This window comes from Phaseolus vulgaris, chromosome 9, assembly GCF_000499845.2.
Source record: "Phaseolus vulgaris cultivar G19833 chromosome 9, P. vulgaris v2.0, whole genome shotgun sequence".
Lineage (NCBI taxonomy): Eukaryota > Viridiplantae > Streptophyta > Magnoliopsida > Fabales > Fabaceae > Phaseolus > Phaseolus vulgaris.
In genome coordinates, this window is record NC_023751.2 from 11828104 (window position 1) to 11843209 (window position 15106).

Consider the following 15106-nt stretch of genomic DNA (forward strand, 5'->3'; position numbering starts at 1 on the left):
TGAATCCTATAAGATTGCCCGATCAGAATCTCTTATAGAGTAAGTTCAATTTTTACCCTTCTCTGAGTCAAAGTTTTGAACTTGTAGATCAATCTGAATCTAAGTGTATGCATGTGCCTCTTTTAGTTTTAGGATTAGTCTTTAGTAGATCAGAGTCCTAGAGATATAGTTAGATTTTTTATCAGGACTCTGTGGTGCAGGTTAAGCTACTTTTGAAGATTTTGGTAGGTTTGGGGCTCTTCGTGAGCATATGCTCAAGTAAAGGTAAGGGATGCTAGTTTAAAATCTTCAATAGAACCATAGGTTAGAAGATTTGAATGTGAGTATGACGGGGTCAACAATTCCAGATTTTGTTGCAAGATTTCTTGTTCTGAGTGGATTGTAGTTTGATTGAAATTGAAAGTGTTGTGATTGAGAATTGGTTGTTTGATTTAAATGGTTTTGGAATTAGAAATCATATATATGATATATATAAATGGACATAATAACTCAATGATTCACTGAGAGTGATTGTATCATGCTGAACATAAACTGTCAATGTAATGTGTTGATTTATAGTTTAGGAATTGAATGAGATATTGACTTATAATCTAATAGGTATATTAAGTTATGCATAATTTTCTGCAGAATTTTCTGCATATTTCGCTCAAGCTAGCAAGTACTAGCTCAAGCTAAAAAAATTTGGGTGCTCTCTGGAGGATTTTAGCCCAAACTAGCGACTTCTAGCTCAAGCTAAAAATTCTGGGTGCTCTCTGGAGGATTTTAGCCCAAGCTAGCGAATTTTAGCTCAAGCTAAAATTCTGGGTGCTCTCTGGAGGATTTTAGCTCAAGCTAGCGAATTCTAGCTCAAGCTAAAGTAAAAATAAAATAAAAGATAAAAAAAATATATATATATATATATATATATTAAACTTTTTTTTATATTTTTTATTTGCTTTTAAGAGATTGATTTATTTATTTCTATATAGTTTTTCTTATAAAGTATGTAAACTTATATTTCATGTATAGTTAATTGAAAATCTCTTTAATTAGACATTTATATGATTAGTCAATGAACTGTTGTGTATTTTGGGAAATTCTAAACATTGGTATGATTTGATTGTTTGATGGTGGATATTATGAGGTTCAAAATATGAATTCTGATCGAGACATAGTATTCTCAGGAAAGAAAATACCGTGTTAAGATTGTTTAGGATGTGCATTGACTAGGGATTCGTCTAGAAGGAGATATCCTGACTCTCCTGAGATAATGGAATCATATAGATGAAGTTATTCAGGTGGTGAGAGTCGAAGGAGGTTCATATGAATGGGTAAGTTGTTTGAAAGATAATTAACTTGACCTGTTATATGAATTAACCCTGTCATACTAGGACAGAGATGATATTGAGATTAATTATGCGCATAGCTGTGTGGATTTCACAGTGATGTAGTATGACAGGTGCAGATCTCTGAGTCTAAGTCAACGCACGAGTCTTCCGGAAGTAGAGTCAAGTGTCTATGTGTTATGAGTCAGTAGAAGTCTGACATGTGAAAAGATGAATTATGAAATTTAATAGACACTCGATGATTTGAGAAATTGTATGAGAATTGATTAATTTGACATGAATTTATATAGAAATTTTTTATATAGCTAGCTTACCCTGTTATTGTTTGTGTTTGTTTCTTTATCTGTGATGATCGTGTTTTACACGGGAGCAGATGAGATTGCAGGTAATAGAGCTCCTCAGTGAACAGCTGGAGTATTGGATAGATTTACCTTTGAATGCTTTGTTTCTTTTGTTTTTTTTAAAAAAACTTTTAATGTATATATTAATTCCCTATGAAGAGGGACATCTTTTTGAGATACAAATATGATAACCTAATATATGTTTACATGTTAATTAGAGATTGTATGCATAATATATTAACAAAAGAAAAAAAAAATAGGGATGTTACATTTTGGTATCAGAGCTGTTCGAACCTTAGGAGACCTAAGGGTTATGGACTTGTTTGTGTGTGGTTTATTTGGTTTGTTAGTAAAACTAAATAATTTAAAATTCTAAAGATTTATCCTAAATCTTTACTTTGTGTTTTATAGAAATGGCTCCTAGACCTCCTACCCCTCCACAACCTTCTTCTGAGATGAACCAGATTGTCAGGGCTTTTGAGATGATGGCAAATGCTATCCAACAACAGAATATGACAATGGCTCAGAATCACCAGGCAACAATGCATCATTGGGAGAATGCTAGATTTGCTGCAGCAGCTTCCCATGTCAGTCAATCGCAGGAGCAGATGGGGCTGACAGAGTTCATGAGGCACAACCCGCCCAAGTTTAGTGGGAATGCCACTCCTGACCAAGCAGACCAATGGATCAGAGAGTTAGAGAAGATCTTTAGGGCAACCTCCTGCCCCGAGGATAAGAAATTGGTTTTTGCTACATATTTATTGTCTGGAGAAGCAGAGTTCTGGTGGATGGGAGCTCAACAAATGATGGAAGCCAGAGCTGAAGTTTTGGGCTGGGAGAGTTTCAAAGTGAGATTTCTGGAGAAATATTTTCCAGATAGTGCCAGATTTGCAAAGGAAGCTGAATTTCTCAGGTTGGAGCAAGGAGAGATGTCAGTAAATGCATATGCTGCTAGGTTTGAGTACCTAGCCAGATTCTACACCCAAGCTACCTCTGAGGCTTGGAGGTGTAGGAAGTTTGAAGAAGGTTTAAAGCATGAACTGAAGAAGACCATAGCACCTATGTGCATTAGGGAGTTTCATGCCTCAGTGGAGAAAGTGAAGATGGTGGAGACCCTGGAAAGGGGTGATTCTATGGTGATTAGATCACACCCAGGAGGGTCTTTCAGTGGGAAGGCCAAGGTACAACATCAACAACACAAGCCTTATGCTAGACCTCCACAACATAAGGCAAGAGCATTTCCGCCTCAGTTTCAACAACAACAACCATGGAAACCTAGATGTTTCTATTGTAGTGGACCACATACCACCAATACATGCCCCAAGGGGACTCCAGAGAAAAGATGTTTTACATGCCAAAAGATGGGACATTTTGCTAGAGATTGTCCTAACAAGAATAAGATGACTCTATCAGGCGGTTCTCAACAGTTTAGAAGTGAAGGCAATAGACCTCAGGCAGCAAGGAGAGTTTTTGCTATGACAGGAGCTGAAGCATCTCAGTCAGGTAACTTGGTACAAGGTGTTTGTTATATAGCTGGTAAATGTGTAAAAGCTTTGTTTGATTCTGGAGCGACACACTCCTTTGTGTCAAGTCTGTGTGTAGCTGAGTTGGGTCTTCCAGTTAAGGAATTGTCGTTTGAACTGCTGGTCTCTACACCTACATCAGGAAAAGTATTGACCTCTATAGTTTGTTCTGAATGTCCAGTAATAGTAGAGGGACGCAGGTTCAAAATGAATTTGATTTGTCTACCTCTTCAGGATCTGGATGTTATCCTAGGAATGGATTGGCTATCTGCCAATCACATTCTCATAGATTGTGGTCAACAGAAAATAGTGTTTTCAGATTCCAAGGAGTTAGATATGATGTCTGCTCAACATGTGTGGTCGGAATTGAAAGAAGGATTAAGATGTTTTGTAATCTTAACTCAGATGGAAGTTAAGAATGAAGAAGAAATGAGTAGTATACATGTGGTGAAGGATTTCATAGATGTATTTCCAGAAGAAATACCTGGATTACCTCCTAAGAGAGAAGTGGAATTCTCTATTGATTTGGTACCTGGAGCTGGACCAGTGTCAATGGGACCTTACAGAATGGCTCCAGCTGAGTTGATAGAACTAAAGAAACAAATTGAAGATTTGTTGGAAAAACAATTCATCAGGCCAAGTGTATCTCCATGGGGGGCTCCGGTGCTTCTAGTTAAAAAGAAAGATGGAGGGACTCGGTTGTGTGTAGATTACAGGCAGTTGAATAAGTTGACCATCAAGAACAAGTATCCTCTGCCCAGAATTGATGATTTGATGGATCAATTACATGGAGCCTCAGTGTTCTCAAAGATTGATTTGAGATCTGGATACCATCAGATTTTGGTAAAGGCTGAAGATGTTCAGAAGACAGCTTTTAGGTCTCGTTATGGACACTATGAGTATGTGGTGATGCCATTTGGAGTAACAAATGCTCCAGCTCTGTTCATGGACTACATGAATAGAATTTTTCCGTCCTTTCTTGGATAAGTTTGTTGTAGTCTTTATAGACGACATACTTATTTATTCAAGGACCGATGAAGAACATGAAAAACATCTGAAGACAGTGTTGGAGATTCTGAGGGAGAAGCAATTATATGCTAAATTCTCTAAGTGTGAGTTTTGGCTAAAGGAAGTCAACTTCTTAGGGCATGTAATATCAGCTCAGGGGATCTCTGTGGATCCAACCAAAGTGGAGGCAGTGCTTCAATGGGAACGCCCAAAGACAGTGACTGAAATAAGGAGTTTTGTGGGTCTAGCTGGCTACTATCGGAGGTTCATTGAAGATTTTTCCAGAGTAGTAGCTCCTTTGACACAGTTAACTCGCAAAGATCAACCTTTTGCTTGGACAGACAAATGTGAGCAATGTTTCATAGAGCTGAAGAAAAGGTTAACTAGTGCTCCGGTGTTAGTGATTCCTGATACAGGAAAACCTTTTGAGGTTTATTGTGATGCTTCACTTCAGGGATTAGGATGTGTCTTAATGCAAGAGAAAAGAGCAGTTGCATATGCTTCAAGGCAACTTAAAGTTCATGAGAGAAACTATCCTACTCATGACTTAGAGTTGGCAGTTGTGGTGTTTGCTTTGAAGATTTGGAGGCATTATTTGTATGGAGCTCAGTTTCAAGTATTTAGTGATCATAAAAGCCTGAAATACTTATTTGATCAAAAAGAGTTGAATATGAGACAAAGAAGATGGATGGAGTTTTTGAAGGATTATGATTTCCAACTGATGTATCATCCAGGGAAGGCTAATGTTGTTGCAGATGCTTTGAGTAGAAAGTCAGTACAAGTGTCAGCCATGATGATTGAAGAACAAAAGTTGATTGAGCAATTCAGAGATCTAAATTTGGGAGTGAAAGTTCATGTTGATCACATTAGTTGTAGTAAGTTAACTATAACTAATGATTTTCTTGGATTGATAAAGGAAAGGCAGTTAGAGGATCCTAGTCTGAAGCGTACTGTGGAATTACTAGGTACTCAAGCTAAGGACTTTGTGATGGGAGAAGATGGGATTTTGAGATTTAATGGTAGAATTTGCATACCTGCAAATGAAGAGCTGAAGAGAATGATTCTAGATGAGGGTCATAAGAGTCATCTTAGTCTACATCCTGGTATGAATAAGATGTACCAAGATTTGAAGGAGTCCTTCTGGTGGTCAGGCATGAAGAAAGAAATAGCTCAATATGTTGTTGTTTGCTTAACATGTCAGAAGGCAAAGGTAGAGCATCAGAGACCTGGTGGTTTGTTGCAGCAGTTAGATATTCCTGAGTGGAAATGGGATAGCGTTGCTATGGATTTTGTTACTCATTTACCAAGATCGGTAAGGGGTCATGATGCAGTCTGGGTAATAGTTGATCGACTGACAAAGAGTGCTCACTTTCTCCCAGTTAATTTGAGGATATCTATGGCCAAGTTGGCACAGTTGTACATCAAAGAGATTGTGAGATTACATGGAGTGCCTTCTAGTATTGTTTCAGATAGAGATCCCAGGTTTACTTCAAGGTTTTGGCAGACTCTACAAGATTCATTGGGAACTAGATTGAGAATGAGCTCTGCATATCATCTTCAAACAGATGGGCAGTCCGAGAGAACGATCCAATCCTTAGAAGATCTTTTGAGGACATGTGTATTGGATCATCTGGGAGGTTGGGATGAGATGTTGCCTCTGGCGGAGTTCACTTATAACAATAGTTATCATTCCAGTATTGGAATGGCACCATATGAAGCTTTGTATGGGAGGAAGTGCAGAACTCCTTTATGTTGGTATCAGGATGGTGAGAAAGTATTGGTTGGGCCAGAGTTACTTCAACAAACTACTGAGAAGGTGAAGCAGATACAAGACAAAATGAAAGCTTCTCAAAGTAGGCAGAAATCATATGCAGATCAGAGGAGAAAGCCTTTGGAATTTGCAGTTGGAGATCATGTGTTCATGAGAGTGACACCAACCAAGGGTGTAGGACGAGCTATCAGATCAAGGAAGTTATCTCCTAAGTTTATTGGACCATATCAAATCTTAAGGAAGATAGGTCCAGTGGCTTATGAGATTGCTCTACCTCCCCAATTAGCAAACCTGCATAATGTATTTCACGTATCACAGCTAAGGAAGTACATCCCAGACCCTAGTCACGTGTTGGAAGTGGATAATGTGCAAATCAAGGATAACTTGTCTTTTGAAGCAAAACCAGTTAGGATTGAAGACCATCAGAGTAAACAGCTCAGAGGCAAGACCATCAATATGGTGAAGGTGGTGTGGGATGATAAATCTGGTGATTCAACTTGGGAATTAGAAGAAACCATTAGAGAAACCTATCCATATCTCTTTTCTAGTAAGTCAATTTTCGGGGACGAAAATTTTTCTTGTTGGGGAGAATGTAAGGGTCTAAAAAAATAACCTTAGAGTAAAAGTGGTATATTTTAAATGATACCTGAATATTTTATTATTAAAATGAAATGACATATAAATAGAAAATTCAGTTATTCAGGTTTCATTTTAAAAGAACCACCATCTCTCTAAAAGTTTCCTTTTCCTTTCCTCTCCCTTCTCTCTAAGATTCTGATCTCCTCGCTTATCAGTTTGGCCATCGGAGTCTGTCGTTGGACTCCTGGCAGCGAAGACTACAAGACTGCCCAATCAGAATCTCTTATAGAGTAAGTTCAGTTTTGTTCCTCTTTTTTCTTTTCTCTCCATTCTCTCTAAGATTCTGATCTCCTTGCTTATCAGTTTGACGATCGGAGTCTGCCATTGGACTCCTGGCAATGAATCCTATAAGATTGCTCGATCAGAATCTCTTATAGAGTAAGTTCAATTTTTACCCTTCTCTGAGTCAAAGTTTTGAACTTGTAGATCAATCTCAATCTAAGTGTATGCATGTGCCTCTTTTAGTTTTAGGATTAGTCTTTAGTAGATCAGAGTCCTAGAGATATAGGTAGATTTTTTATCAGGACTATGTGGTGCAGGTTAAGCTACTTTTGAAGATTTTGGTAGGTTTAGAGCTCTTCGTGAGCATATGCTCAAGTAAAGGTAAGGGATGCTAGTTTAAAATCTTCAATAGAACCATAGGTTAGAAAATTTGAATGTGAGTATGACGGGGTCAACAATTCCAGATTTTGTTGCAAGATTTATTGTTCTGAGTGGATTGTAGTTTGATTGAAATTGAAAGTGTTGTGATTGAGAATTGGTTGTTTGATTTAAATGGTTTTGGAATTAGAAATCATATATATGTATAAATGGACATAATAACTCAATGATTCACTGAGAGTGATTGTATCATGCTGAACATAAACTGTCAATGTAATGTGTTGATTTATAGTTTAGGAATTGAATGAGATATTGACTTATAATCTAATAGGTATATTAAGTTATGCATAATTTTCTGCAGAATTTTCTGCATATTTCGCTCAAGCTAGCAAGTACTAGCTCAAGCTAAAAAAATTTGGGTGCTCTCTGGAGGATTTTAGCCCAAGCTAGCGACTTCTAGCTCAAGCTAAAAATTCTGGTTGCTCTCTGGAGGATTTTAGCCCAAGCTAGCGAATTTTAGCTCCAGCTAAAATTCTGGGTGCTCTATGGAGGATTTTAGCTCAAGCTAGCAAATTCTAGCTCAAGCTAAAGTAAAAATAAAATAAAAGATAAAAAAAAATATATATATATATATTAAACTTTTTTTTATATTTTTTATTTGCTTTTAAGAGATTGATTTATTTATTTCTATATAGTTTTTCTTATAAAGTATGTAAACTTATATTTCATGTATAGTTAATTGAAAATCTCTTTAATTAGACATTTATATGATTAGTCAATGAACTGTTGTGTATTTTGGGAAATTCTAAACATTGGTATGATTTGATTGTTTGATGGTGGATATTATGAGGTTCAAAATATGAATTCTGATCGAGACATAGTATTCTCAGGAAAGAAAATACCGTGTTGAGATTGTTTAGGATGTGCATTGACTAGGGATTCGTCTAGAAGGAGATATCCTGACTCTCCTGAGATAATGGAATCATATAGATGAAGTTATTCAGGTGGTGAGAGTCGAAGGAGGTTCATATGAATGGGTAAGTTGTTTGAAAGATAATTAACTTGACCTGTTATATGAATTAACCCTGTCATACTAGGACAGAGATGATATTGAGATTCATTATGCGCATAGCTGTGTGGATTTCACAGTGATGTAGTATGACAGGTGCAGATCACTGAGTCTAAGTCAACGCACGAGTCTTCCGGAAGTAGAGTCAAGTGTCTATGTGTTATGAGTCAGTAGAAGTCTGACATGTGAAAAGATGAATTATGAAATTTAATAGACACTCGATGATTTGAGAAATTGTATGAGAATTGATTAATTTGACATGAATTTATATAGAAATTTTTTATATAGCTAGCTTACCCTGTTATTGTTTGTGTTTGTTTCTTTATCTGTGATGATCGTGTTTTACACGGAGCAGATGAGATTGCAGGTAATAGAGCTCCTCAGTGAGCAGCTGGAGTATTGGATAGATTTACCTTTGAATGCTTTGTTTCTTTTGTTTTTTTTTTTTAAACTTTTGATGTATATATTAATTCCCTAGGAAGAGGGATATCTTGTTGAGATACAAATATGATAATCTAATATATGTTTACATGTTAATTAGAGATGGTATGCATAATATATTAACAAAAGAAAAAAAAATAGGAATGTTACAGAACTCAATTTAAATTAAACTTGAACAACTAAAATCGGTTAAACGATATAGTATTTCAAAAAAAAATAACACTGAAAAACGAAATATCAAGATTATATAGTATGGTCTAAAAAGCTCATAACTAAAATACATAAATTATATTGATTATTATCACGAAAACAAATTTATTAGACAATTGAATATTTAATATTATTTCAAACAATTTACTTTTAAATATATTTATATATGATTTTTTTAAATCTCACCAGCTATATCCTCATAACATGTGGCCCCTTAATGAGTAACACTTCTATATTTTCACCGAACCAAACTATCATGGAAAATAAAATCAAAATATAACAGTGGTCAAAGTGGTCAAAGAGCCAATAGAAAAAACAGAGGTCAAAGTCAGCAAGCCGGCTGTTTTATTAATCTTTTAAAATTACAAAAACTAACAGGTTTTAAGAAAATAAAGATATGGATAAGTTTTGCTTTAAAATTGAGATTGATTTCTACTTTCAATTTTTTTAATTTTTTTTGGTTTTCTTGATTAAAAATAAATAAATTTAATGTTTAATATTTTGAATGCCATACAAAATGGTTTTTTTTTTCCATCACAATTTTTGTGATATAAATTAATGTTTTTGACTATTAATAATTATTGAAATTATGACCAAATTACAGTGCATGAAAAGGCTGAGGAAAAAGGAAATGGAAATAGGGTTGGAAAGAAGAGGAAAAAGAAATTTAAATGATTTTTCAAAAGGATAAAGAATAAAGTTGTCAGTTTTTTATAATAAGTTTGTAAGACAATGAAATTGTGTTAAAACAGCTCAGGCAACTATTCTTCAGAGTTGAAAATAATGCTGAAAATTTCACTGTTTTTTTTTTTAATAATTAAAGTTAAAACATGTTGGTATTTTGTTGTTTATATAACTAATTTTCGTTTTGGATTCAATTTTTTAAAACTAGTGGGCTAATAAGATACTGTCCTTGGCCCGAAAACTGCATTCAACTAACGACTTTTTCTTACTGCACCCCCACAGTGATCATTTTAACCTTCTTTAAAGTGATTTCTGAAATATGCGTTCTGAATTTTGTTTGGAAGACACTTTGCAAAATTTCTGAAAAGAGATTTCTAGAATGTGATTTTTAAAATTAGGATTTTTCAAATAAATTTTTTAAAATGAAATTTAAAAAATGAAATTCTTCGATTGCATAAATACATTTTAGAATAAGCTTTCTAAAATAAAAATTTATAATACATATAATATCTTTCAGAATGGACTTTTTATAAATTTTTCATAACACATAAAATATGTTTTAGAAAAAGCTTTTCAGAATGAGCTTTTCGTAGTTTGCACATAAATTATACGCAATCTTTGTAACTTGTGGACCAATCTAAGCAATATTAACTAGTCTAAGATCACTCATAATTATATTATTGCATACAGATCACTCATTATTTTTATTTTTTAGTGAATTAAATTATTATTTTTCATGGTATTTTTTATCTTTTCATTTTAAAATAGAGATATTTAATGTTTTGATTTTTAAAATTCTGTAATGATGATTAATTAGAGAGTTTTTCATAAAATTCCTTAGTTACTAAATAACAGCTTAGACCCAACTCTTCAATCGATCCACGGTTACTTCAATTCCTAGCAATAACAGTTCAATTAGGAATCAATTGTACAATTAGGGATCAATTGTACAATTATGAATCAATTGTAGAGCTTACAAAAACTAATTCAAATATTCACTTTTAATTTTAGAGTGATTTTGTTTGTCTACTTAAATCTATCTGGTATCATTAAACCTAAAAAAATAATATAGAAAGAAATACATTTAAGCACGTGCACTGTAGAGCTATAAATGAATATGTTAGATTAAGATTTTGATTAAATAAAAAAATTAAGTATTAGACACAATGATGAACTTTCTAAAATCAGAGATCAAATGTTTTTGTTTTAAAATAAAAAAACTAAAATTTTGAATTGAGTAAAATAGTAGAATGAAAAGTATATTCAAGTTTTTTTCCTTTTATATTGAAGAAGTTAGTTTCTGAAATGCATAAAACCATTTAAAAAATAAGATTTGGAAGGATTTGTGTGTGTTTCTTACGGCAACCCAACAAATGTCTGCCTACACCCCCATCATTTATTAAAAAGACATTTTTACCCCTTTTAAAAATGACTTTTGGATTCTTCTTTCTGAACATACTTTTCGAAACACATTTTATAAATTTTGAATTTACTATGGAAATCAAAAAAATATATTTTGAAAAGAATATTCTAGAATTTTTTTTTATTGAATTTTCTATTCTGAAAACCTTTACCTATGAAATTCCTATTCCATAAACACCTTTTATTTATAAAAGTTTTATTCCAAAATTAAAAAAAAATCGATATTTTAAAAAATGTAGGAAGAAAAACTTTATATTTGTTTGTAGACGCTCTTACTAATGGGCCCGCTTAAAATGTGGGGCTTCCGTGTATTTTTTGGTTTTTTTTATGCATCCAATAAATGTGAATCTCACTTTATTATCGATGTGAAATGATAAAAATATTCTCTTTAATTTTTAAATAAAAATAGAGAGTGTAGATCAAAATGTATTTTAGATTTGATATTTTTGAATATAATTTTGAATTTTTTATTTTTAAAACACTTTTTCAAATTATACTTTATAGAACAGCTTCTCAAAATAACTTTTCCGAAATATGTTTTTGGATTCTTGTTTTTGATAATTTTCTTTTTAATGTTTCTAAATTTTATTTTCTGTAATATCTTTTACAGAATATATTAGTTGTATTTTGGATTTGTCTTTTTAAAAATATGAGATTTTGGATTTTCTAATTTTATTTTAAAATTTCATTTCTAACACACTATAAATTTATTTCTGAATTTCTTTTTCTGAAATATAGTTTTCAATTCAATTCTGGAATTTAAGAAATTGATTGAATGTAGGAAGCAAAATTCTTATTTTTTTTTTATATTGGCCTTTCTCCCAGCACGTGTTAGCAGTGTGATGGGCCGGTATTTTTTTTTATAAAAGAAATGTCAGACATTATTTTCATAACTTTTCCATCGTCAGTTCATCTTCGATTATACATTATTTTCAAAGAATGCGTTTAGATTCATAAAACTCTTTTCGACAAAAAAAAAACATATTTTAAATATAATATGTATGTTTTTAATAATTTTATTTACCTTTTCCACTACTCTATAAATGTGTCAAACAATTTCTTAATTTTCTCACTGTCTAGATTTTTTTTTTATATTTCAATATATAATTTAATAAAGGTAAGTATTATTTTATTTAACTGTTTTTCAGTTATCAATGGAAGGTAAATATTATTACAATTAACTGTTTTTAAGTTATCAAAGGAAGAAGATATATTTGTGTTGGAAGAAGTTGGAAAAATAAGCCAGTGCCTAGCTGATCCTTTTTTTTTTCTCAAAGCTTAGCATAAAAAAATTAAAACAGATTTAAAAACCAATTTAATGATTAATTAAATACTATTTTATCATAAAATATAATATTACTGACGAATTTTAGGATGGGAAAAAGATGGAGTTGAACACTAAAAACAAGTATCAAAATAATGTTTTAGATAGTGATTTTTTTTAATACTACAATAAAATCATGAAATAGAAACTAATTTTAGATATACAAATAATTAATTGTTATAGTAACTAAATTAGATACCATTTCAAAAAATAAAAAAAATATATTTAGTTTCTAAATTAGTTCCTATCATTGTTAAATAGTTTCTAAATTGGTATCTAATTAACTATCAATATCTTAACTACCAATTATTTATATTCTAAATTTGGTAGCAAAAATCTTGATTGCTACCAATTTGGAAACCATTTAACAATAATATAAACTAATTTAGAAACTAAATTTTTTTTAGTCTTTAAAATGATCTATAATTTAATTCTTATAACAACTAATTATTTTTTGTCTTTAAAATTGATTTCGCTAAGGAATTGATATATGAAGAAGTTTATTATTAGAATTTTATGTGATACATTTATTTTCTTTCACTTGAAAAAATTCTTGCATAAAAAATCTTACATAAAATAAATAAATTTTATTTAAAATATATTGAGTATATTTTTTTAAATTTTCTGATTTTTTTTTGTCATTGAAACATAACTGAACCTGTGTTTCTTAAAAATAATAAGATCATGGGAACGATAAAAAGTATTACTAGCTAGAACCCAACAAATATTTAAGAAACTCATCTAAAAACTTAATATTAAAAATGCCCTTACAGCTTTGGCTGTGACAGTTATCACTTGTAAACAAACTAACACATGTGACATTTATGAAAATAAAAAATCAATAATAGTGTTGTAGGAAAGTATAATTTACCCAAATTTAAAAAACGATAAATTTTTAAACATGCAGCAGTCTGCAAAGTATTAAATATAATTAATTGAATTGAACAGGTGTATTTGAATGAAAATAATTAATATTTACAAAATGAAACTTTTAGGTGTTTGTAGTTTATTGCCATTTACAAAATGACTCAGTGCAGATAATATTGATATTTATTATTAGGATTAATAGTATTAATTGTTAACCTTTTAATAACTTTACCATTAAAATAAAACATGTCACCTATTTTAATTCATTGAAACTATTTATTAAATACTTTATTGTATACAATATTTTTAATGTAGTTTGTATATTTTTCTTTTTCCATCTTAATAATAATAATCACAAAATTTTACACTAATGCAAACATGAGAAAACAACTTATGTTTAAGCATAATAGGACAGAGACAAATTTTTGGGAAGAGTTCTTTATCTTAGATAATTATGTAAGGGAGTTTTTTTTATAAGAATTAGAATATTCCTTAAATATCTTTATTTATTTATTAATAAAAAAAGACATAAACAACTTTAAATTTCTTGCTTATCAATCTCATCATAAACTAATTGATTTAATAAATTGTCCTTTTGTAAAGAAATTATTATTATTATTATTATTATTCACTTTTTAATCCTTTAAAATTTAGTTTTAAATTTTGAGGAAATTACTTAGTAACTTAAACAAAAAAAAATTCTTTCCTATCCTAATGCATTTTATGTTCAATATTTGTTGTACTGCATACTTGTTAAAACTAAAAACAAAACTATAAGAATAAATCTATTAATTGACTAATGAAGGTTGGTCAAGTTTGGTATATTATATAAACGCTAATCTAAGAATTTTGTTGGTGGACTTGGACTTGGAAGAGTTTTTTAATTTGAAGACATGTTCAATTTTAATTAGTTCAAAGAATCTAATTTATTAATTTTTTATTAATAAATAAATTTTAAGTCTAATTCAATAGATTTACATGTCTTTGTATATATATAAAATATCTTTATTTATAAATTCACGTGTATAAATGATATTTAAATATAGAAGAGAAAGAAAGAGTAGATAAGATAATTATGTAATCTTAGACTAGATAGCACAAAAATCCATAACAGTGTTTCTGTACTCATTGCAGATTGTGTGTTTGATGAATTAGCTGATAGACAACTAGCTTGTACTGTATATAGTGCTGTTAGGTGTTCAAAACTTGCACTCGCATTATACATATTTATGCAGACAGGGAGTGCATCAGGTACTCATGCTCGTTAATTAACTCTTCTGCTCACGCATACATCACATTCATTAACATGCCATCTTCTTTTCTTTTCTTAATTAATGTTTGGAATTGGAAACCCATCTTTTCTGCAACCAACTTCAGCTGCTGTAATTTACTATATATCCATTGCAGAAACTTTTGGTCTGCAAGAAAGGGACACGAAGGAGATTATGAGCTCTTCAAATGGTGTTACATTTTCTTCCTTTATCAAATGACTCCAGAAAGGACAATGGAGAAAAGAAATTATCTGCATTGCAAATTATGAACTTGTGCATCTGCTTTTTTTTTTTTTTATTGAATTTTATGAAGTTATATATGTTTTGGAGAAAACTTAAAAGTTGGAATTTACTAATGTCTGACTGGAATGTATCTCTGTTTTGGTTTGTGTTGTGTTTACTGTTAAGACAAATGTTCCTTAGATGCTTCATAATCAATTAAATACTTATCTTAATTATTGTGGAAAATTCATGTTTAGGGTTACTCATATTTTTCGTGAGGGAATGTGTGTGATGATAAGTTGGCTAATTTAAGATTTATTCATAGATAATTATTTAATTGGTATAATAGACTTCCATCTAATCTCTTCTTACAATTATTTATTAATAAG

The 15106-nt window shown here is 31.4% G+C and overlaps 1 protein-coding gene and 1 pseudogene across 1 annotated transcript; both read left to right on the forward strand.

Moving 5' to 3' along the window:
* The first annotated feature begins 2079 nt into the window (after positions 1 to 2079).
* LOC137822227 (uncharacterized) lies at positions 2080 to 5967 on the forward strand (annotated as a pseudogene).
* Positions 5968 to 14492, forward strand: LOC137822229 (uncharacterized). The gene is made up of 2 exons (XM_068627125.1): positions 5968 to 6515; positions 14359 to 14492. Exons 1-2 carry the CDS (start codon positions 6035 to 6037, stop codon positions 14490 to 14492), a joined length of 615 nt encoding a protein of 204 aa, XP_068483226.1. The 5' UTR covers positions 5968 to 6034.
* The last annotated feature ends 614 nt before the right edge of the window (positions 14493 to 15106 follow it).

Bases quoted from the DNA above. Each gene is read 5' to 3' on its own strand.
- LOC137822229 (XM_068627125.1), top strand. From the start codon at position 6,035: ATGAAAGCTTCTCAAAGTAGGCAGAAATCATATGCAGATCAGAGGAGA. The intron at 6,516-14,358 runs GTAAGTCAATTT...TACTCATTGCAG, and splicing joins CTATCCATATCTCTTTTCTA to ATTGTGTGTTTGATGAATTA.